This window comes from Panthera onca, chromosome A1 (genome assembly GCF_046562875.1).
Source record: "Panthera onca isolate mPanOnc1 chromosome A1, mPanOnc1 haplotype 2, whole genome shotgun sequence".
NCBI classification, from domain to species: Eukaryota; Metazoa; Chordata; class Mammalia; order Carnivora; family Felidae; genus Panthera; species Panthera onca.
In genome coordinates this window covers 218,010,831-218,038,227 of record NC_138339.1, presented here as the reverse complement: position 1 = coordinate 218,038,227, position 27,397 = coordinate 218,010,831, and the positions used below count along the sequence as shown (strand labels likewise).

Below are 27,397 nucleotides of genomic sequence, written 5' to 3'. Positions count from 1 at the left end.
CAAGGTGGTGGGTGTACTCAGCTCCTCCCATGGACATACCAAATCTATAGCTACGTATGGAAAAATTCCCTCTGAAAAAGACCTGAGAACTAGCTGAATAGCTTCTTCACATCAAAGCAGTAAAAGGGTCACATGTGAGATAGTCTCACCAAAAACCCCACTGCCAGAGTGGTGACCCACAGTTGGGAGGAATCTCACAAATCTGGAGCTTCTCCTTGATGAATGAGGGGTTTATGCCCCACATCAGGCACCGCAATCCCTGGGACCTGCAGTGAAGAGATGAGCCCTCCAAACATCTAGCTTTGAAAAACAGATGGAAAATGGATCTCACAACCAGGAGACCCAAAAGGCTATATAGTAGAACTGAGATATTTCTCGGAAAGGGCTTGCATGCAGACTCACTCAGGAACCAGCACAAAAGCAGCAGTTTGAAAAGCGCCTAGACTATATGTGAAAATTTATTTTCTAATCTTAAAGCATCTGCTGGAGGGGCAGGGACCAGTTGGAACTCTGTCTGGGGACAGATGTGCTGGTGTGTACTATCTTGCACTCTTGTTCTACCTAGATACCATGGGCAGGCATGGTTGTTTTTCCTGGGTTCCATGGGCCTGTAATAAATGGAGAGACAGTTCTCGATAGGCTGTCACCCCCAGGGCACTGCACAGACAGCAGACTGAAACACACCCCCAGTCTGTTTGTGAAAAAGGCCTGTTGTTCTGACACTTCAGCCTGAGGGGCAGACTTCTGGTCTGCCACATATGTAGAGGCTTACAAATGTGCTCTCAGGGAATATAGGCAAGGGGATGCCATCTTTGTGCTTTCCCTTAGCCTCATTACTGTTTGCCAGGATCTCCCAGAAAGGAGCTTATGCAATGGTCTGAAGCTCCAGTTTTTGCAACTGTCACTCAGGGGACAGTCAGATCACTTACATTAAGAGAGTCTATACTTGTTTCATAGGACCGTATGTATTTGCATACTCTAAAAGCTGCTGCCTGAGGGTCTGGCTTCCAATCAGCCTAAAACTAGGTGCTGACTGAGATTCCCCCCTTTGGAACACGGACAGTTCTTGGCATACCTTCAAAAACTGGGACCTATCAAGAATAAATCAGACTCCTTAGACAGTCATAATGGTTCAAGAGACAACCAAGAGCTAGGGCAAAGTTTAAAGATAAAGTTCATCTGTACAAAGCCACTTTAAGACTGGGAAAGGTAGTTGTTTCTCTCATTAGATATAAACTAACACAGAGGGTGAAGCAAAATGAGGAAAAAGGAATATGTTACAAATGAAGGAACAAGGTAAAACCTCAGGGGGACCAAAAAAAAGACACCCTCAAAAACCTTAAAGTGGACGTAAGTAATTTACCTGGTAAAGAATTCAAATTAATGGTCAAAAAGATGTTCACCTAAATTGGGAGAAGAATGAATGAACACAGTGAGAACTTCAACAAAGAGAAAATATAAGAAAGTACCAACTGAAGTCACAGAGCTGAAGAATACAATAACTGAACTGAAAAATACGCTAGAGGGGGTTCAACAGCAGGCTATATGAAGCAGAAGAAACTATTGGTAATCAAGAAGACAGGGGAGTGGAACTTACTTAAACAGAACAGCAAAAAGGAAAAAAAATTAAAAATGAGATAGCTTAAAGAAGCTATGGGACAACATAGAGTAGCATTAGCATTATAGGGGGTCGCAGAAGGAGAAAAGAGAGACAAAGGATCAGAAAATCATGTGGAGATTAAACAGCATTCTGCTGACCAATGGATCAATCAAAAGACTCAAAGGAGAAAAAACAAAACAAAACCTTGAGAAATTAAAATGGAAATATAACTTACAAGATCTATGTGATTCATCAAAAGTAGTTATAAAAGGGAAGTTCATAGGGATTCAGACCTACCTGAATAAACATGAAAAATCTCAAACAACTTAACTTTACACTTAAAGAAGCTAGAAAAGAACAGATGAAGCCAAACATAGTAGAAGGAAGGAAATAACAAAGATCAGAGTGCAAATGAAACAGAAACAAAAAATAATAGAAAAGATCAATGAAACTAAAACCTGTTTCTTTGAAAAGACAAACAAAAGGTTGCCAAACCTTTGGCTAGACTCACCAAGAAAAAAAAAAGAGACGGTTCAAATAAAATGAGAAATGAAAGAGCAGTTACAACTGATACCACAAATGCAGTAGACCATAAGAGACTGCTATGAAGAATTATAGCTCAACAAATTGGACAATGAGAAGAAATGGATACATTTCTAGAAACTTTCCATGACTGAATCATGAGGAAATAGAAAATCTTAATAGACTGACTATGGTGTATTACAGTAAGGCAATTGTATCAGTCATCAAAAACTTCCCAACAAATAAAAGTTCATGACTTTGCTGGTAAATTCTACCAAACATTTAAAGAAGATTTAATATCTGTCCTTCTTAACCTCTTCCAAAATATTAAGGAGAAGGGAATGCTTCCAAACTCGTTTTACAAGGCCAGCATTACCTTGATACCCAAACCAGACAAGGATATCACAAAACAAAACAAAACAAAACAACAACAAAAAAGGATTTTACAGTTTACTATCCCTGATGAACATAGATGCAAAAATTCTCATCAAAATATTTGCAAATACTGCACACAGATTATTAGCAAATATAACATGAATTCACTAATACATTAAAAAGATCATATCATGATCAACTGGGATTTATTCCAGGGATCAAGGATGGCAACATTCACACATTAATCAACATGATACACCACATTAACAAAATAAAGGATAAAAAATATATAATCATCTCAATAGATGCAGAAAAGCATTGGACAAAGTTCAACATCTGTTTAAGAAAAAAACTGTCAGGGCGCCTGGGTCACTTAGTTGGTTAAGCTTCTCACTTCAGCTCAGGTCATGATCTCCCAGTTTGTGGGTTTGAGCCCTGCGTCAGGCTCTGTGTTGACAGCTCGGAACCTGGAGCCTGCTTCGGATTCTGTGTCTCCTTCTCTTTCTACCCTTTCCCTGGTCATGCTCTGTCTGTCTGTCTGTCTCTCTCTCTCTCAAATATAAATATTAAAAAGAAATGTTAAAAAAAATCTTAAAAAACAAAAACAAAAACAAAACTCTTAACAGTGGGTAAAGAGGTAACATACCTCAACATAATAAAGGCCATATGTGACAAGCCCAGAGCTCACATCATACTCAATGATGAAAAGCTGAAAGCTTTTTCTTTAAGATTAGGTACAAGACAAAGATGCCTACTCTTGCCATTTTAATACAACATAGTGTTAGAAGTCCTAGAGCAATTAGGCAATAAATAAATAGCATGCAAATTGGAAAGAAAGAAACCTTTCACTATTTGTGACATGATTTCATATATAGAAAACCATAAAGATACCACCAAAAAACTGTTAGATTCTTTAATTCAGTAAAAAAATAAATAAATGAATTCAGTAAAGTTGCAGGATATAAAATCAACATACAAAAATCTGTTGCATTAAAAAACATATATTTTATTTTTGGGAGAGTGCAAGTGGGGGAGGGGCAGAGAGGGAGACAGAGGATCCGAGGTGGACTCTGCACTGACAGACTGACAGTAGTGAGCCCGATGTGGGGTTCGAACTCATAAACCACGAGATCATGACCTGAGCCAAAGTCGGATGCTCAACCCACTGAGCCACCCAGGTGCCCCATCTGTTGCATTTCTATACACTAACAAACTGTGAGAACGAGAAATTTTAAAAATCCCATTTACAATTACATCAAAAATAATAAAATACCTAAGAATAAATTTAAGCAAGGAGGTGAAAGACTTGCACACTGAAAATTATAAGACATTGATGGAAGAAATTGCTGAAGACACAAATAATTGGAAAGATATCCCATGCTTATGGATTGGAAGAATTAATATTGTTAAAATGTCCCTATTACTCAAAGCAATATATAGATTCAATGCAATTCCTATCAGTCCCAAGGGCATTTTTCACAGAAGTATAACAAATAATCCTAAAATTTGTATGAGACCCTGTGTAGCCAAAGCAATCTTGAAAAAGAAGGGCAAGGCTGGAGGTATCATGTTTCCTGATTTCAACCAAATTATGAAGCCATAGTAATCAAAACAGGATGATATTGGCATAAAATCAGACTCCTAGACCAATGAAACAGAATAGAGAGCCCAGAAATAAACCTATGCATATGTTCAATTAATTTCTGCCCCACAATGCAAGAATATACAATGGGGATAAGGACAGCCTCTTTAATAAGTGGTGTTGGGAAAACTGGATAATTACATGCAAAAGAATGAAACTAGATTACTTAAACTATACACAAAAATTAGCTCAAAATGAATTAAAGACTAGAATGTAAGACTTGAAACCATACAACTAGGGGAAAACATAGGCAGTAAGCCTCTTGGTATTGGTCTTGGCAGTGTTTTTTGGATCTGACACCAAAAGCAAAAATAAACAAGTGGAACTACATCAAACTAAAAAGCTTCTGCACAGCAAAGGAAACCATCAACAAAATGAAAAGGCAACCTACAAAATGGGAAAAAATATTTGCAAATCATATATTTGATAAGGATTTAATATTCAAATATGAAGAACTCGTATAACTCAATAGCAAATAATTAAAAATGGGCACAGGATCTGAATAGACATTTTTCCAAAGGAGACATACGGATGGCCAACAGGCACAGGAAAAGATGCTCAACATCACTAATCATCAGAGAAATGCAAGTCAAAACCACAATGACATGTCACCTCGCACCTGTTAGAATGGCTGTTATCAGTATGCCAGGAAATAACAAGTGTTGGCAAGGTTGTGAAGAAAAGGGAACCCTTGTGCCTTGTTGGTGGGAATGTCAGTTGTGCAGCCACTATGGAAAACAGGTTCCTCAAAAAAGTCGCATATGATCCAGCAATTCCATTTCTGGGTTTTTACTGAAAGGAAATGAAAACACTAAATTGAAAAGATATATTCATCCCTGTGTTCATTGCAGCATTATTTACAAGAGCCAACATATAAAAACAACCTAAGTGCCCACAGATAGATGAATGGATAAAGAACGTGTGGTATATATACACAACAGAATACTACTTAGCCATAGAAAAGAATGAGATCTTGCCATTTGAAACAACATGGATGGACCTAGAGGCCACTATGCTAAGTGAAATAAATCAGAGAAAGGCAAATACTGTATGATCTCACTTATATGTGGAATCTAAGTAATACAACAAACAAAAGTTATAGAGATGGAGAAAAGGGTGGTGGTTGCCAGGAGTGAGGGGGTTGGGGGAGCGATGAAATGAATGAAGGGGGTTCCGAGGTACAGACTTCAGGGTATGAAATGAATACGACATGGAGTATGATGTGCAGCATGGTGACTATAGTCAATAATATTGTAGGTGCATATTTTGAGTGTTGCCAGAAGAGTAGATCTTGAAAGTTCTCATCATAAGAAACAAATTTTTTTCTTGTAACTTATGGTGGTGAATAGATTTATTGTGGTGACCATTTCACAGTGTATACAGATGTTGAATCATTATGTTATACACCTGAAAGTAATGTTGCATGTCAATTACACCTCAATAAAAAAGAGAAAATAATAGAAATATCAGCACAGAACTAGTGTGACTCCAAACAAGATCAGATCTTGTCACTTTTCTGCTCAAACCTACTTACCTCAGAGCTTTAGCAGTGGATAGATTTTGTGTGTGGATCACTTTTGCTCTAGATGTACTCAGAGCTCACTTCTTCCTTTCTTCAAGTCTTTCCTTAGATATTATATAGTCAGGGAAGCTCTCTGACCACCCTGTTCAAAATTGAAAACCTTATAATCAACCTCAAGACTCCTGATCCCTCCTATCTTGCTCCATTTTCATTTTTATGGCACCATCACTTTTCAATATACAGTATAATGTACCTATTATGATTGTTAGCTTCTCACATTGGAATGAAACTTGCACAAAGCAAAAAAAAAAAAAAAAAAAAAAAATGTTATACAAAATAATTACCTTTGGTAACGTATATTTGCTTTTGAAAATTACTGTTGCAAAAACTTGAAACATTGGCCCTGTGAGTGTCCAATTTAGGTCCTCTAAAGGCAGAGATCAGTGGTAGGAGTTTCTTCTTTGAAAAGGCATTCTCTCATTTTCTTTTTATATTGTGAAGCAAATGTGAGTATGGTATGATTCTGTAATAACATACTTATTACATTACCAAAAAAGGAAATTCATAAACTGTTTTGCGAAGCATAGGCACTAATGAACAACATACATGAGTCAAGTTGTAAGTGTGAAAACACATGTAAGGAAAAAAACAGTAAATAACATGTAGTAAGAATTGTATGGAATAATCTTTTTTTTTTTTTTTTTTACATTTATTTATTTTTGAGAAACAGAGTGAGACAAAGTGTGAGCAGGGGAGGGGCAAAGAGAGAGAGGGAAACACAGAATCTGAAGCAGGCTCCAGGCTCTGAGCAAGCAGTCAGCACAGAGCCTGATGTGGGGCTCGAACCCACAAACTGTGAGATCATGGCCTGAGCCGAAGTCGGACGCTCAACTGACTGAGCCACCCAGGCGCCCCATGTATGGAATGATCTTAATCTGTGACACTCTATCACTGTGAAGAGATCTTCCTAATACAGATGCCAACCTCTTCTCTATAAGAGAAGAAGAGGTCTATAAGAAGTCCATAAGAAACATTGCCCTCCTGTGCAGAAAAGGGGGAAATTTGTAAACAGTTTTATTGTATTGCATTGTATTGTATTTATTTTATTTTACTTCATTTTATTTTATTATTTTATTTTAATTTAATTTTGTTTTTTAAGTTTATTTTGGAAGAGAGCACACGCATGTGCATGATTGGGGGAGGAGCAGAGAGAGAGAGGGAGAGGGAATCCCAAGCAGGCTCCATGCTGTCAATGAGGAGCCTGACTCAGGGTTCAATCCCACGAACTGTGAGATCATGTCCTGAGCTGAAACCAAGAGTCAGACGCTTAACTGACTGCGCCACCCAGGTAGCTCAACAGTTTTATTTAAAAAAAATTTTTTTTTCAAGTTTTTATCTAAATTGCAGTTAGCTAATATACAGTGTAATACTACTTTCAGGTGTAGAATTTAGTGATTCATCACTTACATACAACACCCAGTGCTTATCACTAGTGCCCTTCTTAATATCCATTACCTATTCAACTGCCATCCTCTCTTCCAGCAACCCTCAGTTTGTTCTCTTTAGTTAAGAGTCTGTTTTCTGGTTTGCCTCCCCCCCTCCCCCGCCAGCCCACATTCATCTGTTTTGTTTCTTAAATTCCACATGAGTGAAATCATATGGTATTTTTCTCTGACCAACTTATTTTGCTTAGTTTAATACTCTCTAGCTCTACCACGTCATTGTAAATGGCAAGATTTCATTCTTTTTGATGGCTGAGTAATATTCCATATATATATATGTGTGTGTGTATATATATATGTATATGTATATACACACATACATACACATACATACATGCATACACACACCACATCATCTTTATCCATTCATCAGACAGTGGACATTTGGGCTCTTTCCATAATTTTGCTATTGTTGATAATGCTGCTATGAACATTGGTGTGCTTATATCCCCTCGAATCAGTATTTTTTGTATTCTTTGGGTAAATACATAGTAGTGTAATTGCTGGATCATTGTAAGCAGTTTTGGACCAGAAGTAGAAAATACATTTTTGCCATTCTGATATGCTAATAGTAAACTTTTTGTCTATTTTGAAATTTCTTCCATGGCATTTAAGATACTATAGTTTCTCCATGTTATTTATTTGTTATCTTCTTTTGGTATTGATAAAATTTTCTTTTTCTGATGGCAAAAGAGATTGTGGTTTATGAGTTGTGATTATCAAGACTTTATTGAATTCTTATGTTGATGGTAGAGGCAATATTAGAATGGATGTATTTTGACTCCAAAATGGTGTTTTCTTTAACATTGGGTAACTATTCTCCTATACTCCGATTATTAATATAATTTAAGTTTAATATCTTGAAAACTGCCTTCTCAGATGGAAAAGCCAATCATACCAATTCACTGAGAGAATTACATGGAAAATTTTATCTTTCGCATTACCCTTATCAAAACTTTCCTATTAAGAAAAATTCCCGTCAGACTCCACCCATATATATGTCAGTATCCATGACACATTAAAATAGTATTGTCTTCTGCATGTTTTAAATTTTATTAAATTTGATGAATTAATTTATCAAATAGTGTACCATCTGTATCATTCTGTGACTTAGTGGTTTTGGCTAAAATTATTTTGGAGATTTATCTGTGTTGATTCTGTCTAATTTTAATTGCTGTATGGTATCCACATGCCACAGTTGATAAATTCTGTTGAGGAATCCTGTTGATCAATTCTGTTTGCTATTTCTAGTGTTCTTCTATTGCAAACAATTGTGAATATGCTCTAGAGTTTATCTAGGCCAGCACTGTCCAAGCTATAAGGTGTGACTTCTTAGTGATCATGAAATTATTTTAGTGAGTTGAGACCAGCATTTTCTTTTTTTTTTAATTTTATTTTTTTAATTTGCATCCAAATTAGTTAGCATATAGTACAACAATAATTTCAGGAGTAGATTCCTTAATGGTCCCTGCCCATTTAGCCCATCCCCCCCTTCCCACAACCCCTCCAGTAACCCTCTGTTTGTTCTCCATATTTGAGTCTCATGTTTTGTCTCCCTCCCTGTTTTTATGTTATTTTTGCTTCCCTTCCCTTACGTTCATCTGTTCTGTGTCTTAAAGTCCTCATATGAGTGAAGTCATATTTGTCTGTCTCTGACTAATTTCTCTTAGCATAATACCCTCCAGTTCCATCCACGTAGTTGCAAATGGCAAGATTTCATTCTTTTTGATGGCTGAGTAATAATCTATTGAATATATGTACCACATCTTCTTTATCCATTCATCCCTCGATGGACATTTGGGCTCTTTCCATAGTTTAGCTGTTGTTGATAGTGCTGCTATAAAAATTGGGGTGCATGTGTCCCTTCGAAACAGCATACCTATATCCCTGATAAATACCTAGTAGTGCAGTTGATGGGTGGTAGGGTAGTTCTATTTGTAATTTTTTGAGGAACCTCCATACTGTTTTCCAGAGTGGCTGCACCAGCTTGCATTCCCACCAGCAATGCAAAAGAGATCCTCTTTCTCCCCATCCTCGCCAACATCTGTTGTTGCCTGAGTTGTTACTGTTAGCCATTCTGCAGGTGTAAGGTGGTATCTCATTGTGGTTTTGATTTTTATATCCCTGATGATGAGTGAAGTTGAGCATTTTTTCATGTGTCAGTTGGCCATCTGGATGTCTTATTTGGGAAGTGTCTATTCATGTCTTTTGCCCATTTCTTCACTGAATTATTTGTTGGGTGTTGAGTTTGATAAGTTCTTTATAGATTTTGGATCCTAACCCTTTATCTGATATGTCATTTGCAAGTATCTTCTCCCATTCTATTGGTTGCCTTTTAGTTTTGTTGATTGTTTCCTTCGCTGTGCAAAAGCTTTTTATTTTGATGAGGTCCCCCTAGTTCATTTTTCTTATGTTTCCCTTGCCTCTGGAGATGGGTTGAGTAAGAAGTTGCTGTGGCCAAGATCAAAGAGGTTTTTGCCTGCTTTCTCCTGGAGGATTTTGATGGCTTCCTGTCTTACATTGAGGTCTTTCATCCATTTTGAGTTTATTTTTATGTATGGTATAAGAAAGTGGTCCAGGGTCATTTTTCTGCATGTTGCTGTTCAGTTTTCCCAGCACCACTTGCTGAAGAGCCTGTCTTTATTCCATTGGATAATCTTTCCTGCTTTGTCAAAGATTAGTTGGCCATACCTTTGTGGGTCCATATCTGGGTTCCCTGTTCTGTTCCATTGATCTGAGTGTCTGTTCTTGTGTCAGTACCATACTGTCTTGATGATTACAGCTTTGTAGTATAGCTTGAAGTCCGGGATTGTGATGCCTCCTGCTTTGGTTTTCTTTTTCAAGATTGCTTTGGCTATTCAGGGTCTTCTCTGGTTCCATACAAATTTTAGGATTGTTTGTTCTAGCTCTGTGAAGAATGCTGATGTTATTTTGATAGGGATTGCATTCAGTATGTAGATTGCTTTGGGTAGTATCTACATTTTAACAATATTTGTTCTTCCTATCCAGGAGCATGGAATCTTTTCCCATGTTTTTGTGTCTTCTTCAATTTCTTTCATAAGCTTTCTATAGTTTTCAGTGTATAGATTTTTCACCTCTTTGGTTAGATTAATTCCTAGGTATTTTATGGGTTTTGGTGAAATTGTAAATGGGATCGATTTCTTGATTTCTCTTTCTGTTGCTTCATTGTTGGTGTATAGGAATGCAACCGATTTCTGTGCATTGATTTTATATCATGCAACTTTGCTGTACTCATAAATCAGTTCTAGCAGTTTTTTGGTGGAATCTTTTGGGTTTTCCACATAGAGTATAATGTCATCTGCAAAGAGTGAAAGTTTGACCTCCTCCTGGCCAATTTGGATGCCTTTTATTTCTTTGTGTTGTCTGATTGCAGAGGCTAAGACTTCCAATACTATGTTGAATAACAGTGGCGAGAGTGGACATCCCTGTCTTGTTCCTGACCTTAGGGGGAAAGCTCTCAGGTTTTCCCCATTGAGGATGATATTAGCATTGGGTCTTTTATATATGGCTTTTATGATCTCGAGGTATGATCCTTCTATCCCTACTTTCTTGAGGGTTTTTATCAAGAAAAGATGCTGTATTTTGTCAAATGCTTTCTCTGCATCTATTGAGAGGATCATATGGTTCTTGTACTTTCTTTATTGACGTGATGAATCACATTAATTGTTTTGCGGATATTGAACCAGCCCTGCATCCCAGGTATAAATCCCACTTGGTCGTGGTGAATAATTTTTTTAATGTATTGTTCGATCTGGTTGGCTACTATCTTGTTGAGGATTTTTGCATCCATGTTCATCAGGCAATTCGGTCTGTAGTTCTCCTTTTTAGTGGGGTCTCTGTCTGGTTTTGGAATGAAGGTCATGCTGGTTTCGTAGAAAGAGTTTGGAAGTTTTCCTTCCATTTCTATTCCTTGGGACAGCTTCAAGAGAGTAGGTGTTAACTCTTCCTTAAATGTTTGGTAGAATTCCCCTGGAAAGCCATCTGGCCCTGGACTCTTGTTTTTTGGGAGGTTTTTGATTCCTAATTCGATTTCCTTACTGGTTATGGGTCTGTTCAAATTTTCTATTTCTTCCTGTTCCAGTTTTGGTAGTGTATATGTTTCTACGAATTGGTCCATTTCTTCCAGATTGCCCATTTTATTGGCATGTAATTGCTCATAATACTCTCTTGTTACTGTTTTTATTTCTGCTGTGTTGGTTGTGATTTCTCCTCTTTCATTCTTGATTTTATGTATTTGGGTCCTTTTCTTTTTCTTTTTGATCAAACTGGCTAGTGGTTTATCAATTTTCTTAATTCTTTCAAAGAACCAGCTTCTGATTTTATTGATCTCTTCTACTGTTTTTTTTTTTTTTTTTTTGGTTTTGATAGCATTAGTTTCTGCTCTAATCTTTATTATTTCCTGTCTTCTGCTGGTTTTGGGTTTTATTTGCTGTTTTTTTTTTCCAGCTCTTTAAGGCCTCAGGTTAGGTTGTGTATCTGAGATCTTTCTTCCTTTTTTAGGAAGGCCTGGATTGCTATATACTTTTCTCTTATGACTGCCTTTGCTGCGTGCCAGAGGTTTTGGGTTGTGGTGTTATCATCTTCATTGGCTTCCATGAACTTTTAAATTTCGTCTTTAACTGCTTGGTTAGCCTATTCATTCTTTAGTAGGATGTTCTTCAGTCTCCAAGTATTTGTTACCTTTCCAAATTTTTTCTTGTGGTTGATTTCAAGTTTCATAGCATTGTGGTCTGAAGATATTCACGGTATGATCTCGATCCTTTTGTACTTGCTGAGGGCTGATTTGTGTCCCAGTATGTGGTCTGTTCTGGAGAACGTTCCATGTGCACTGGAGGAGAATGTATATTCTGCTGCTTTAGGATGAAATGTTCTGAATATATCTGTTAAGTCCATCTGGTCCAGTGTGTTATTCAAAGCTGTTGTTTCCTTGTTGATTTTTTGATTAGATGATCTGTCCATTGCTGTGAGTGGGGTGTTGAAGTCTCCTACTTTTATGGTATTACTATCGATGAGTTTCTTTATGTTTGTGATTGATTTATACATTTGGGTGCTGCCACATTTGGTGCATAAATGTTTACAATTATTAGGTCTTTTTGGTGGATAGACCCCTTGATTATGATAAACGCGCTTCTTCATCTCTTGATACAGTCTTTATTTTAAAGTCCAAATTATCTGATATAAGTATTGCTACTCTGGCTTTCTTTTGTTGACCATTAGCATGATAGATGGTTCTCCATTTGCTTACTTTCAGTCTAAAGGTGTCTTTAGGTCTAAAGTGGGTCTCTTGTAAAAGCATATAGATGGATCTTGTTTTCTTATCCATCCTGTTACCCTATGTCTTTTGATTGGAGCATTGAGTCCATTGATGTTTAGAGTGAGTACTGGAAGATATGAATGTATTGCCATTATGTTGCTTGTAGAGTTGGAGTTTCTGGTGGTGTTCTCTTGTCCTTTCTAGTCTTTGTTGCTTTTGGTAGTCATTCATTTGTTTGTTTATTATTTATTTATTTATTTATTTCATCTTTTCTCCCTTCAGAGAGTCCCCCTTAAAATCTCTCGCAGGGTTGTTTTAGTGGTCATGAACTCCTTTAAGTTTTGTTTGGAAAACTTTATCTCCTACTGTTTTGAATGACACCCTTGCTGCATAAAGAATCCTTGGCTGCATATTTTTCTGAGTCAAGCACAATGAATGTATCCTGCCACTCCTTTCTGGCCTGCAAAGTTTCTGTGGATAGGTCTGCTACAAACCTGATCTGTCTTCCCTTGTAGGTTAAGGACTTTTTTTCCCCTTGCTGCTTTCCTGATTCTCTCCTTGCTTGAGTATTTTGTGAATTTGACTCTCATATGCCTTATTGATGGTTGGTTTTTGTTGAATCTAATGGGAGTCTGTGTGCTTCCTGAATTTTGATATCTGTGTCTTTCCCTAGGTTAGGAAAATTTTCCACTATGATTTGCTCACCTAACCCTTCTACCCCTATTTCTCTCTCTTCCTCTTCTGGAACGCCTGTGATTCTGATGTTTTTCCTTTTTAATGAATTACTGATTTCTCTAATTCTTAAATCATGCTCTTTTGCCTTAATCTCCCTCTTTTTTTCTGCTTCATTATTCTCCATAAATTTGTCCTCTATATCGCTCATTCCTGTTTTGCCTCATCCATCCTTGCTGCCGTGGTGTCCATCCAAGATTGCAGCTCAGTTATAGCATGTTTTATCTCATCCTGACTAGCTTTTACTTCTTTTATCTCCGCAGAAAGGGATTCTAATCTATTTTCGACTCCAGCTAGAGTTCGTATTATCGTGATTCTAAATTCTGGTTCAGACATCTTGTTTGTATCTCTGTTGGTTAAATCCTTGGCTGTCATTTCTTCGTGCTCTTTCCTTTGGGGTGAATTCCTTCATTTCATTTTTGAAAGGAGAAAAGGAATTAATGTAAAAAAATTAAAACTAAAAAAGTGTTAAAATTAAAAAAATTAAACACATACAAACAAAATCAAATATATGATGCTAGATCTTAGGTGTGTTTTGGTCTGGGTGTTGAAAGGGTCTTGATAGATTAGAGAAAAAAGGGGAACGAAAAAAACGGAAATTGTTTGAAAATTTGAAAAAATGAATACACTGAAGTGACTAAAATGAATTGGTGGAATTAAATAGAATTTGAAAAAATTTACCCAAAAGTAAAAAATACAGTAGAAAAAAAATAAAATATTTTTTACATTTTTGTTAATGTTTATTTATTTTTGAGAGAGAGAGAGAGAGCATGAGCAGGGGAGGGGCAGAGAGAGAGGAAGCAGGCTCCAGGCTCTGAGCTGTCAGCACAGAGCCTGATGCGGGGCTTTAACTCACAAATCATGAGATCATGACCTGAGCTGACATCTGATGCTTAACCGAGTGAGCCACCCAGGTGCACCCAAAATTAAAATCTTTTTAGTAACAATTGAAAATAAAAATGAGGTTTTTCTCTTTCTGTGTTCAAGAAAAAGAAAAGAAAAAAATAGAAAAAAGAAAGAAAATTGAATAGATGGACCAGTGAACGTACTGAAATATGACTGAAATCACTTCATTTTCCCCTAGAAGTCAAACTATGAAGCACTTTATAGTCCATAAACTAAGCAGGCGGAGAGACTTGTGTTCCTGAAGATCAAGGTTGGCCCAGTTGCGCGGGACTCAGTGTAACGGCTGGGTTCTCCAGTAGATGGCGCTGCTTACCTTACTGGGGTGGATTGTTGTAGTGCTCGTAGGTGCGCACGCGCAGGAGTGGTAAAAATGGCATCACCCAGCTAGCCAGTCTCTAGTATCGGAACTCTTTTCTCCCCGATCAGCAATCGTGCACCAGTCCTTTGTCTTTGGCTTCTATCCACTCCCGCTTTTACACAGTCCATGACCAAGCCCCAGGCAGCACCTCCCTCCTGAGTTTTGTCTCAGACGTGGGTGTTTTTCCCGACCCCTTACTTCTGGGGGACTGCGGCTTTGACCCTTTCTGCCCCTCTGCAGGAGGGTCTCATCGAGCAATGGCTGGGTGTCGGCCGCACCCAGGAACATTTGTGGGGCCATGCCGCTGCCAATGCCCAGAGACTATGGCTGGGTGCCAGCCCTCCCCAGAAAAAGTTTGCAAGATAGTGCAGCAGCAGCGTTTCAGGGAGTATGGAAAATCACAACACACATCTGGCACCAGGCTTTACCCTTAACGACCTTGTTCCAGCACCATCCAATGTGGTTGTTCTCCTGGGTCCACTTGGACCTTGCCTTTGGGGGACCCACACAGCCTCTACCAGGTGTCCTCCCAGCAGGGGAACCGCCTCTCCCTGTGTGACCTGAAGAGCCCCAGAATCCACTCTACTCCTGGGGATTCACCCTTCACACCAGAGCACATCCAGGTATTGAGCTGCAGAGTTGCAGACTCTGCGCTCCCCGTGTTTAGAGTCTTAATGGAATTTAAACCCTCTCCTTTCTCCTTTCTCCCTTTTTAGTTCAGTCCCTGCAGCTGTTTCCACTTTTCCATTTTCTCTCCAGCTGCTTTTGGGGAGGGGTGCTTTTCCCGTATTCTACCCCCCTCCCCAGTCTCCGTCCTCTCTCCGCCCCCAAAAGCGGTTCCCTACCTTTTGTGGCTTCTTGCTCCCCAAATTCACCTCTCTGCACCACATACTGCTGAATTCTGTGGTTCAGTTGTGTAGATTGTTGTGTTAATCCTCAGATCAGTTTTCTAGGTGTGCAGCATGGTTTAGTGTTGGTTTGGCTGTATTTCATGGACACGAGACACAAAAAAAACTTCGATGCCGTTCCGCCATCTTAGTTCCTCCGACCAGCATTTTCTTTTAAATAGTGAAATAGGAAAGGATAAAATAGAGTAGGATACAGTAGAATAGAGTAAGACAGAAAAAATAGAAAAAAGGATGTCCTTAAGCACATCATATAATAAGAGTAAGAATTATTTTGTCGAACTTTTGTTTCAGGTACATACATGTATCAAAAAAAAAAAAAGATCAAAAGACACTGCTCTGGCCTAAATATTGTTGAGTTACTCTCTAAAGTGATTATACCAGCTGCTTTTCTTACAGCAGTATGAGTGTGCTTTATGATATGTATCCTCACCAACACTAGGTATTATCCCCCTTTAATTTTGCAGATGGGTGAGCTCTGTCTCACTGTGATTGCATTTCCATAGTGAATTTGAGCATCTCTTAATATGTTTATTGTTTCTGTGAGTTGTCTTGTCTTTTGACCATTTCTAAATTGGATTGGTTTTTTTGTTACGGATTTTTAGGTATTCTTTATTCTGGATACAAATTCTTTGTAAGCCACCAGTTATATATGTTGAAAATATCTTCTCTCATTCTGTGGCATGTGTTTTCCTTTGTTCATTTTGTTTTTTTGTATGCCATATTTTTTTAAGTTTTACCAGACATTGTGGTTTATGCTTCTGTGTTTTATTTAAGAAATCTTTCCCTGCCCTAAGGTCACAAAGATGTTTTCTATAGCTTCTTCCAAAAATATGAAAGTTTTGCTTTTTTCACATTCCAGATGGCTTCTCTTGCATTTTCTGTGTTGACATATTACAAATTAAACTGTATAGAGTTTTTTCGTATGTTACAGTATTCAAGTTGGTGAAGTATTGTCCCAAAACTTACAAAGTATAAAATCTAAAAGTTATATTTTACAATATTGATTTTTAATAATTGAGCATATCTACTGACTTTTTAATAACAGAGCTAATACAGTTTTTAAACTGTATACTTCTCAGATAAATAATAGCTTGTTGTAGTTGCAAGATGGTATATTCTTTTCCTTCTCTGTTTTTCTCTAATAGAATTTATGTATTTATGTTTTTCAGTCACATTAACTTTATCCTAGAAGACAACTTTACAAGGATCTAGACAGAACAGGATTAAAGATGACTGAATACTGAGCTCCAGAAATTTAAAACAATCAGGTACAAAAATATTTGGAGGGAACTTTCCCAACCAGTCAGTACAAAATAAAGTGGGAACGCACATAGGAAAACTTAAAATATCCTTGAAATACAGGAGAGGGTCCAAGAGAGAAGTTTTGAAATCCATCTTGTGTTCAAATACTGGCTCTAACCCTGACTGGTTGGTGATGGTTGGTCAAGTTTTGTAAACATGTCCATAAAATGGAGGCAATGATTGTGTCTGTTCATTTTGGCTATTGTAAAGTTTAATGAGATAATATAAGGCACTTAATACTTGGCACAGGGTTACTGTTTATTTTAACCATTATTATTGTTGCTACTGTTATTTGTAATTCAAAGGTATGGTATTCTGTATATTGTGGATTTTTAGGAAGTATATATTGATATACTGCTATAACATTGATAGTAATAATAGCCTGCTAAAATCATGTAGAAAGTAGAATAAGATAACTATAATACTCACATATATTCCATAAACTATATTCCTTAAGTGGTGCAAATTGACGCTAGTTTTCTCTATTATGTTTGTATCACACTGAAATAATGTGAGAAAAAAAAATCAGTCTACTTTCTACAATGCTAGAGAATTCAACAGTTTTTTTTTCACAGTACTGTACAATAGTACTTATTCTTGAATCATTTTTAAATCTTCAAGAATGTTCTGACCAATAAAGGTGAAATTATGTTAATCTTATGGTTAATGTTAGTTGAATCTTACAAATGTTATTTCTTTGATTGTGGTAATTTCAATATGCCACTCATGCAATTATGTCTTAACTTGAGTGTCAAATAAACACAATGGGCTGTGTTCCACCACTCTAATTTTTAAATAGGTACTATAATTGAAATTGATCAAAGACACCAAAAAGAGCTATTTATTTTCTTCCTTTAAAAACTAGGATACTCAGTTGATTAAACAAACCAACGAAACAAAACAAAAACTCTGTTAGCTGATATGGAATGATTTCCAGGAGATATATTGTTAACTGAGTTTTAAAAAAATGCAAATTGCCCAAGAGTATATAAAATTGCTATTTTTTATGTAAGGAGGAAACGAAACAGGAAGAATAAACCAGAAAACGATGGAATTGGTTACTTACAATGGTAGAGTGAGGGGTAGGGTGGGAAACGACAAACCGGGATTACTGGTTAGTGTGTTGGAAAGATTTCCCTTCTACTAGGCACAAGGTAGCCTACAATACAATGAGAGGCATCTCTTCTTTGGTCCCTTTTTCTCCTCTTATTCATTTCCTCTTTTTTCTTGCCTTTGACTTCTTTTCTAGTTTTTTTCTCTTCCTCTTTCTTTTTTCCCTCTCCTCTTTTTGTTTTTTGTTTTAGTAAACTTGGGGCAAAATGTAGATGATGCAGTTAGGATGAAACAAAACGAAAAGAATGTTCAATGCAGGCAGTCTCTTGTATACAAAAAGCTGTATTCAAAGGATGCTTTCAACCAATATATGGTATTGTGGTCTGCTGTGACCCATGTCCTGCGGTGGTTATAGCAATGAACGAGTCAGGGTTGCCTCTCTTAACAACGCTTGCAAATTAATAGAGAAGCACAGATCAAGTAGGATTAACTGTCACATGAAATTATCTTCCCATATTGGCAACTAGACCAAGTTTTATAAATAAATAAGTGAGAAAAGTCTAAGTGATTATTTTAAAAACAAGCATATCTTTTCCAAACATTAGAAACAATGATTTGTATCAGTGTCATAGTTTGAGTTACAATTATTCTGAATATGATTATTCCTTATATTCTAAGAGACCTTTCTATAGCTGATGAGAACAAAATTTTACCAGCATTCTCTATTATAAAGCTCTAACTGCTTATAAATAATATCAGATAAAATGTTCTGATGTTAGTCCCTTTGAAATGTGGATTGTATTTGTTTGAGTAAATAGAACCCAAACTAATAAATCAGAAATATCAACATTATTAAATACGATTTCATTCTATTGCTTTGGGGTAGGGGAGAATATTTCTTTATATTTATTTTTAGTGATGGGATAGTTAACTGTGTAATGACTGAACCACAGTCTAGACATACTGCATATCTTTTGTTAGAGCTGCTTCTGCTGTTACTTCTATGTGGTAGAAAGTAGTCATTGTGGAGATGGTTAATTAAGGCAAGTACATTGAGTGCTGTTGCTACCTACTTGGTGGCTGTTGTTGCAGATTTTTTGTTAAAGTCTAGGATAACAAAGCCATATTTGGTTCATCCTTTCATTTTTTTCATTCATTCCTCCTTTTTCTTTCTTTCTTTTTTTTTTTTTTTTTTTCCAGCTTAGCAAATCATACACTCTTCAGTGGAGCTGAGAACTGATAAGTCTGCTGTTCACAGATTTGGAACTTTCCAATCCCAGGGAAAATTTGACCAAGGTCTAAAATTTTATTTTTCCTTATCTAGAGGAGGTCAACTGTAAAATGAAAATTGTCTACTTATTTCCGTATAGATTTAAGAATCTTCATTTATCCTGGGATTACTTTTCCAGACCTCAGCAGGAGGATTACATAAGAGACCATAAGATAGTTTCAGAACAGTTAAAACACCTTTTGGTTTTTATAGCTGTTAACTCTCATGCCTACACCTTAATTCCCTTATCTTCCCTTCACCATATTTGAGCTTAGCTTATTTTCCCTGTTAATTGGAAGTAAAATAATTTTAACCTGCCTAGTTTCATTCCACACACAGGATCCTGATTTTACCACATACTTTTTCCTCAGGGACTGCACAGGACTGAGTCCGTATGGAAGAAGAGCTTTCCCTTTCCTATGGAGAAAGTGGCAAGGTTAGAAAAAAGAAACAAACAAAAACATGCCTCTGGAGCATGTATTTTCTGTTGCATGAAACCTATACCAATCATCTGTTGGTCATCCAATAGGAAGATCAGTGAGATAGTACTTGTCTTTGAGGGGCTCACAGTGTAGTTACTCAGATGCAAACATAATTACTGTGGGTACAGAGAATGCCAAAGGGGCTGGCAGAAAACTGTGGGTATTGTCTGAGGGGTAGGGCAGGGTTCCTGAAGATGGTGCCTTTTGAGCTGGATGAGGAGTACAGACCATCCCTACTTTCACAGATAATACCACCCTGCAAGAGGGTCTGAGTTGAGCAATGTTTGCTCCATTCCCAGAGATTTCAGAAAACTATAAAACACCTAATCTTAGATGACATATTCTTAATTCGTCACAGATATTCTTTAACTTATTTATTTTCCACCACAGCTTAACATTACAGTCAACCAGCTTAAGTCTAGTCAGTGTCCAACTGATGTTAGAAGTTTCACACCTTTCAGCATGCACATCATTTTCCATCTTGTGTTAATTTTATTAAATTGACATGATGTCTGTTCTTCGTTAGTAACAATATTAACTGCCACCGTTAACTTTCATTTTCCTGTTTTCTGCTCTTTTTAAATAAATATGGTCAAAACACAATAAAAGATGTAAATAATTGTACAAAGCCAGCATAGTGTGCAAAGGTGGCAGAACTTCTAAAACTGAACCATAGTATCACCATGGACGTGTTTGTTGTGAACCCTTGTAGGAAAGTACGAAAGTAGCTTACAAAAGTAGTGTATAGAACTTGAGAATGTTATAAAATGCTAATAGAAAAATTCCTAATTTTTCCTGGGAGCAACAGATTTTGTAAAATAGAAGAACAGACTCACAGAATTAGCAATGAAATGACTTTATTACATATAAAGTGTTACATTGCCAGGAAGTCTTCAAAAGGCAAGGTGTTGGTGGGTTTTTTAAAATAACTTTTTTTATTAGGCATGCCCAACGGGTAATTTTGGTTCTAATGCTATATGCGGTATTTTAAATTTAATTGTGACAACTTAGTAATCGTCTGGAGTCAGGTGAAGTATCATAATCTGTTTGGTTCTTCATATTGTTAGAGAAGCAGAGTTATATCGGTAGCACATACTCAAAAGAATAATAAAATGCTTCTTGGTCTCTAATTTTATGGAGCTTAGTTTCCTTAATTATATTTTTCTTGAGCTAATGTTAAAATTTCACTACTTTGTGTCTCCCAGATAGATGCCAGTGAAAGACAGGGGGGTGAGGGGCTGGATGTGAGCAAAGTAGTAAAGGAAATCTGGCCAGGAAATAGTTATTACCTATAATAATGTTATATGTAGGAAGGAGGATTACCTGGGCCAAATTAGGACTGAATTCTAGGGACACAATCTAGATGACTTATCTTGTCTACTGCTAAGCTCTCATTTCCTGGCAATGTTTTTGCCCCATTCAGATTTGTCTGTTGCCTGCCTTGGCTCTTGCTCAGCCAGTCCCTTATTTAGCAGGTGGGCACAGAGGTGGTTGGGTGCTTTTTGTAGAGATGGCTGCTGTCATGCAGGGTGGCTGCAGGTCCTACAAGGTGCGCTATATGTGAACCCTATGCTACCTACACTCTTATTATATACACAAAGTGTATATATACATATGGTACGTGTACATGTTTATAATACATACGGTGTATACAGCTGTATATACTCTTGAGTGTGTTGGAGAGAAAAATGTATTTTTCTTCTGTGAACAAAGATGTTACAGTTCCTTGAGAGTGATACTAAATGTTTACCTCAAAAAGTGTAAATGTATGCATTTCGTAAAGTAAGTCATCAGTTCCCCCATGAAATAACTCCCCCAAAAGACTTAGAAAAATGAATTTTTGATGACTAACCTCCAGGAGCCCGTCTGACAGATATTTGAAAGCAATGCATTCACACCTCCTTTGTACCCAGGTTATATTGTAAATATTTGTTTTCTATCGTGAGCTCCTTGAAGGGAGTGATGATGTTTCGTTTTTATATCTTTAGATCCTTGCACTCTATACATGTTCAATGATACTGTCAGACCTGATGTTTTGTTGACCTGTGTCATCCTTTAACAAATGTATGACTGCAGGTGACATCACCCCCCCCCCCCCCAAACACACACACACACATGAGGCCCAGTGGTTAGTAGAGTCATGGGGGGATGGGGGGTGGGTACTAGAGGTTTTATTCAGGTGGGCCATACTTTGTAGACAAGTGTTTAGGAGCTTGTTGGATTTATAACCTGATTCTAGGCATCTAAGAGACCACTTGATTTTTGTAGCAGGGCAAGTTGCAATCCAGAAATCTGCTTGAAAGGAGAAAATGAGGTAGCAGTGCTTATTTTCTCATCGTATATTGCCATCTGCCCTGTTTATGGAAGGTAACCCACAGTGTGGATTACTGCCCTGTTCAGCAAGGACTTTATGAGACCAGCCAGTGCCCTGTGATTGCAAGCAGTAGGTCTACCAGTGGTATAACTTTATGTGAACTGTTTTCTCTGCAACATGTGGTGTGTGGAAAGCAATCTTTAGAAGTAAGTGATCTTGGAGGGTTACTTAGTGCTTCTGTGCCTCAGTTTCCTTGCATTTAAAATGAGGATAGCAATATCTATGCCCTACAATTGTGAAGGTTGGAAATAATATATAAGAATTCTTTTAACTCACACATTAGTTCATCTATAAATATTTGAGGTCACATTCCAAATGTTGTTCTTTTTGAAATTTATAGACTTAAATAGGAAAAAAAATAAAGTGAAGACCCCATAGAAAATAAGATTCCTTCATGATATATGGACGTGGATAATTTATGTAGAAGCTTAGAATAAAAGCTAACCTAACAAGATTCTGTCCTTAGCTCTGTAGTGGCCTTGGGTGCTGCCCAAAAGAGAATAGAAGACATCCTTCTCCAGACAGGGTCTTAGAACTTGAATGACATCGCGAGGGAAAGTGGCTGGATTTGGCATCAGGGGAGCTCATCTTGGTCAGGTGCTGCCATTAACTCAGGATGGTGCTGTGAGCTGTTATAAGCTGCTTACCCTCTGTATTAGTTTCTTAGGGCTGCCTTTGTAAAGTACCACAAACTGGGTGGCTTGAAGCAATAGAAATTTATTCTTTTATAGCTCTGGAGACTACAAGTCTGCAGTTAAGGCATCAGCAGAGCCATGCTTTCTGAAGGCTCTAGGGAAGAAGCCTTCCTTACTTCTTCCCAGCTTCTGGTCGCTCCTGGCAATCTTTGGTGTTCCTGGACCTGTAGCTGGATTGCTTCGGTTTCTGCCTCCATGGTTCACATGGGCTTCTTCACTGTGTGTCTTCACATGGTGTGATGCTGAATTTTATGTGTCAGCTTGAGTGGGCCACTGGTGCCCAGATTAAACATTGCTCCTGTGTGTGTCTCTGAGGGTGTTACCTCACAGAAGAGAATAGCGTTTGAATTGTTGAGCTCAGTAAATGGTTTGCCCTCCCTCGTGTGGGTGAGCATCATCCAATATGAAGGGGCTGAAGAGAACAAAAGATAGAGGAAGGAACAAAAGTAGTGGAACCCTCATGAATGGGATTGGTGCTTTATAAAAGGTGCTTCAGAGAGATCCCTAACCCTTTCACCCTGTGAAGAAACAGGGAGAAGGCAATGGCTATGAAGCAGGAAGGGGGCCCTCATCAGAACATGAGCACTTCGGTGCCTTGATCTTAGATTTCCAATGTGCAGAACTGTGAAAAGTAAACTTTTGTTTTTTATAAGCCACCCAGTCTGGCATGCACTAAGACTCTCCAGTACCTCAGAAGGTGACCTTATTTGGAAATGGGGTCATTGCGATGCATTTAGTTTAGTTACGATGAGGTCATTATGGTAAGCCATAATCCAGTCTGACTGGTGAGGGGAAATTTGGGCCCAGAGGCAGACATGTATAGAGGGAAGATGATGTAAAGATACAGGGAGAAGATGGCCATCTACAAGCCCAAGACAGAGATCTACATCCTTCCCTTGCAGTCCTCAGGAGGAACTAAACTGGTGGACACTTTGATTTTGAACTTCTAGCCTCCAGAACTGTGAGAAAATAAATTTCTTTTGTGTAAGCCACTCGGTCTGTGGTACTTTGTTATGGCAGCCCTAGCAAATGAATGCACACTTTGTGGGTGTATCTTCCTATCTCCAAACCTGAGTGGGGGGATGAGAGAAGCTGCTAACTGCTTAACTGGTGGTCAGAATGGACCCATGAACCGGCACTTCTGAGTCGTTTCCTTGGTGTCACCTTCAGCATTGTTCTTTTCCAAGGACACTTTTTGTTAAGACTTAGGCATCTGATGAAATAGCAGTGCTGTCTCTCTGTTTTTCCTGCCTTTACAACCAGCCTAGTTTCCAGAGCTACATTTAAGACCTAGCCAACGCTGAAAATACTTGCTAGCCATTCGGCCTCCCAGAAGTCAGTCAGGACGATTCCTGTGGCCTTGAGGAAAATTAGTAGGTGGGATCTGATCCCACCTGGAGTCTCTGTCTCTTGGTGGCTGTGAGAGCAGGACTGAAGCAGTGGGTTTGTAGAGGCATTTCCTGTAGCTATAAAGGGCCTCTCAAAAAGAGAGCCGTCCCTGCCTGAACTGGTGCTGACTCTTCTACAGAATTAAAAGGGGAAGGAAGAAAAAAGTATTTTTTAATTAATAGTCTTAATGTATATATATATGTATTTTTTTTTTCCTTTTCAGCCAGTACAGGCTACTCTGTCATCTTTGAAGATGTTAGATGTGGGAAAGTGGCCAATTTTCTCCCTTTGTTCTGAGGAAGAACTGCAGTTAATTCGTCAGGCCTGTGTCTTTGGCAGCGCTGGCAATGAAGTTTTATATACTACAGTAAATGATGAGGTAAATTTTGAAGAAAGAATTCAGCCTCTTACCGTAATAGATTCGACGGAGTGGGGCAGAAACTGAGGAATTAAGGTTAAAAAGAAAGCATGAGAGTAGATTCTTACTTGTTACATAATGTTATACAATGAAGCAGTAATTACAGGTTTGTCAGAAATAGAGGTGCTTGAACTAACAGTCGTTTTCCCACAGATTTTTGTGCTTGGCACAAACTGCTGTGGCTGTTTGGGATTAGGTGACGTCCAGAGCACCATTGAACCTCGGAGACTGGATTCTTTAAGTGGCAAAAAAATAGCCTGCCTCAGCTATGGGAGTGGCCCCCATATTGTCCTTGCCACAACAGGTAACCTAGGATCACAGTGTAGAGGTTTAGCCATTGCCTTATTTGTTGAGAAACAAGATTTGGGACCACCCGTTAAATCGAGAACATACTTCTTGATTGGGTAGGAGTTTCCGGCTCTGTCCTGTGAACTTGACTGTGCTTTGGACAATGTGAAATATGAACATGTCTGAGTATCAGAGTAAGGTAATGGAGCAGATGGAATCTAGCAGTTACTGGCACTTTTGATGTGAGAATGACAGTGCTATAAGCCCAGTAAACCCCTTTTGTTTACACTTCATAAGTTTAATTATTTTGCATTAAAATTAACTCACTCTGGACTTTTTGAACTTGAGATCTCTGATCTATGAACTAAGACACTGCAGCTAAGTCCAAGATGTTCTCTGACTCCTAGCACACTGGGATTCTTACCATGAATAATGACTGATGGCTGAAATATAATTACCACGAATAATAGACTAATGGCTGTTTCATGAATTCAGACTAATAAGACATTATAATTAAATCATACCTTAGTCTTTTCTTAAGCTAGGTGTTCATTTCATTAGTATTCTTTGAATTGAAAATAAAGTTTATAAATACTGTGTTGTATACTTATTTCACATAAATTTTAGGGAATTTTGGTTGCCAGTAATAGGCTAGATTATTGGGACCACTTCTTCACTGGAAACAACTAAAAATTCTAGATAAAATATTTAATTTTTTTCCATAAAGGCATCAAAGCACTAACAAGGCAGCGAGGAATTACTGGATCGGATTCAAGAGAAAGTATGAACTAAGGTTAAAGGGGAACTTAAAGCTAGTTTTGCCTTAAGGGCATCTGCTTCCCCCACCTAAATGAGTTGTGGTTTGGTGTACTCACAAGGTGAAGGGGTCATGGGTCAGACATCTAGCCCATTAGGCTAGGAACACCAAGGGCTAGGCTCTGGGGGCAAGAATGGGCCAGCTCTTCCATCTCTAAGGCACTGAACAGAAGAATCCTTGCCTGTGAGAAAAGCAAGGAGGAAAAAAGAAAGAAAGAAAACCTCTCCCTGAAGGGTTGTAATCATGGATTCGTATTCCAATTCACATCAGACTGGTAGTCCAAGAAATCTCAAGCCTTGGATTTATTAAAGAAGTACCTTTAAGTGCCTTAGTGGCATGACAGAAGTTAATGCGGATCCTTTCTAGAGGAAGGCACCTTCACTTCATCCTAGGCCTGAAGAAATATAATGCCATTGCAAAATGAGTTTTCAATGGCAATTAGCAGCACATAGTAAAAGATAACCAGGTACACAAGGGAACAAGGCACCATGAATGAGAACCAGCAAAAAAGACAGCAAACACTGAATACTAAGTATCAGCTGTTACCAGGTACAAGATGACTATATTTATTATGTTTGAAAAAATAAAACACCAGCTTGAAGACCTGCAGAGATCAAAGAGGATTTGAAAAAGAATGAAATACACAATATAATTATCAAAATGAAAACTCCTTGGGCAAGTTTAATAGCAGTTTGGGCATATCAAAAGAGAAAATTAGTAAACTGGAAGATCAGAAGAAATTATCTGGCATGTAGCACCCAGAGATAATATGGTAGAAAATACAAGCACAAGGAGTATATACTGTATGGTTCCATTTATTTACAGTTCAAAAACAGGAAAAACTAAATTCTCTTATTGTGGATTATATATGGGGAGCTTTTGGAGTGATCATAAGGTTATATTTCTTGACCTGAGTGGTGGTACATGGGTGTGTGCTTTATAATTATTTATAAAACTGCATATATATCTTATGAACTTTTCTGAATATATATTATACCACATAAGAAATAATATATAACAAATACTTTAAAAATTAACTTGATCATTTTATAGATAAGAAAATAGGCCCAGGGAAATTAAATGACCTACAGTGTCTTGACTTTCAGTCTGATGTTTTTTCCTATTATTCTTAATAGCATTTCTCTGCTGTTTATTTACAACCTATCTGCCAGCTATTTTAACTCATCCATTTAAATTTCATCTTGTTGCTTTGAGATAGAGTATCTCAAATTTTCCAAGTGTATTCTCTTATGGAATGAGTTTGGTGGGATAGGGAAATCAATTATCATTTGCACATGAATTTTTAGTTTTCATTTGTAGAAGGATGCAATATATATGTTCATATAATGAAGTAGATGTTTTGAAAGCTGGTTTTATTTCTTTTTATTTTCAGAAGGAGAAGTCTTTACCTGGGGTCATAATGCTTACAGCCAGCTGGGCAATGGGACGACTAATCATGGTTTAATGCCCTGTCATATTTCTACTAATTTGTCAAACAAACAAGTCACTGAAGTTGCCTGTGGGTCTTACCATTCTTTGGTGCTAACATCTGATGGAGAGGTGAGAATAGTTAGTGTAAATCTCATTGATTTTTTTCAGTAAGATTATATGGATTGTTACAGCCATCTTGGAAACATGGTCATTTGATTAAAATAACCACCTCCCTCAAATTCAACCTTATTCTTGTTAGCAGTTCATAATCATGGTGGTTACATCATTAAGTGTACCTTTATGTAGTAAGGATTTCTATAACTGCAGAATTTAAAAGGTTGTAATGTTCTTTCTATATTGCTATATACTCAAGGGTTTTATTTGCAAAAAGAAAAGCCCTAAAATGCTGGAAAATATGGCTGAAGCCAAGTAGATATTTTGATAAATATTACATATTTGATGATCATTATTGTTATTTGTACAGATAATACCAATAACCCAATTTTATAAAGTATTGTAAATTTTGTAAGAATGAA

The 27,397-nt window shown here is 37.6% G+C and overlaps 1 protein-coding gene across 17 annotated transcripts in view; it reads left to right on the top strand.

Moving 5' to 3' along the window:
• The window catches only part of RCBTB2 (RCC1 and BTB domain containing protein 2), a 49,569-nt gene that overhangs the window by 4,842 nt on the left and 17,330 nt on the right, over positions 1 to 27,397 (top strand). For 6 of the 17 annotated variants that reach the window (XM_060637199.3, XM_060637201.3, XM_078433712.2 and 3 more), the window contains exons 2-6: positions 16,512 to 16,610; positions 19,339 to 19,403; positions 24,131 to 24,286; positions 24,479 to 24,629; positions 26,824 to 26,990. In XM_060637199.3, the coding sequence (XP_060493182.1) occupies positions 19,362 to 19,403; positions 24,131 to 24,286; positions 24,479 to 24,629; positions 26,824 to 26,990 (516 nt within the window). In that variant the 5' untranslated portion in view covers positions 16,512 to 16,610; positions 19,339 to 19,361. Of the gene's footprint in view, positions 1 to 14,170; positions 15,058 to 16,511; positions 16,611 to 18,897; positions 18,994 to 19,338; positions 19,404 to 24,130; positions 24,287 to 24,478; positions 24,630 to 26,823; positions 26,991 to 27,397 lie in introns of those variants that run through there. The other 11 variants (XM_060637207.3, XM_078433715.2, XM_060637209.3 and 8 more) reach the window with 8 other exon arrangements.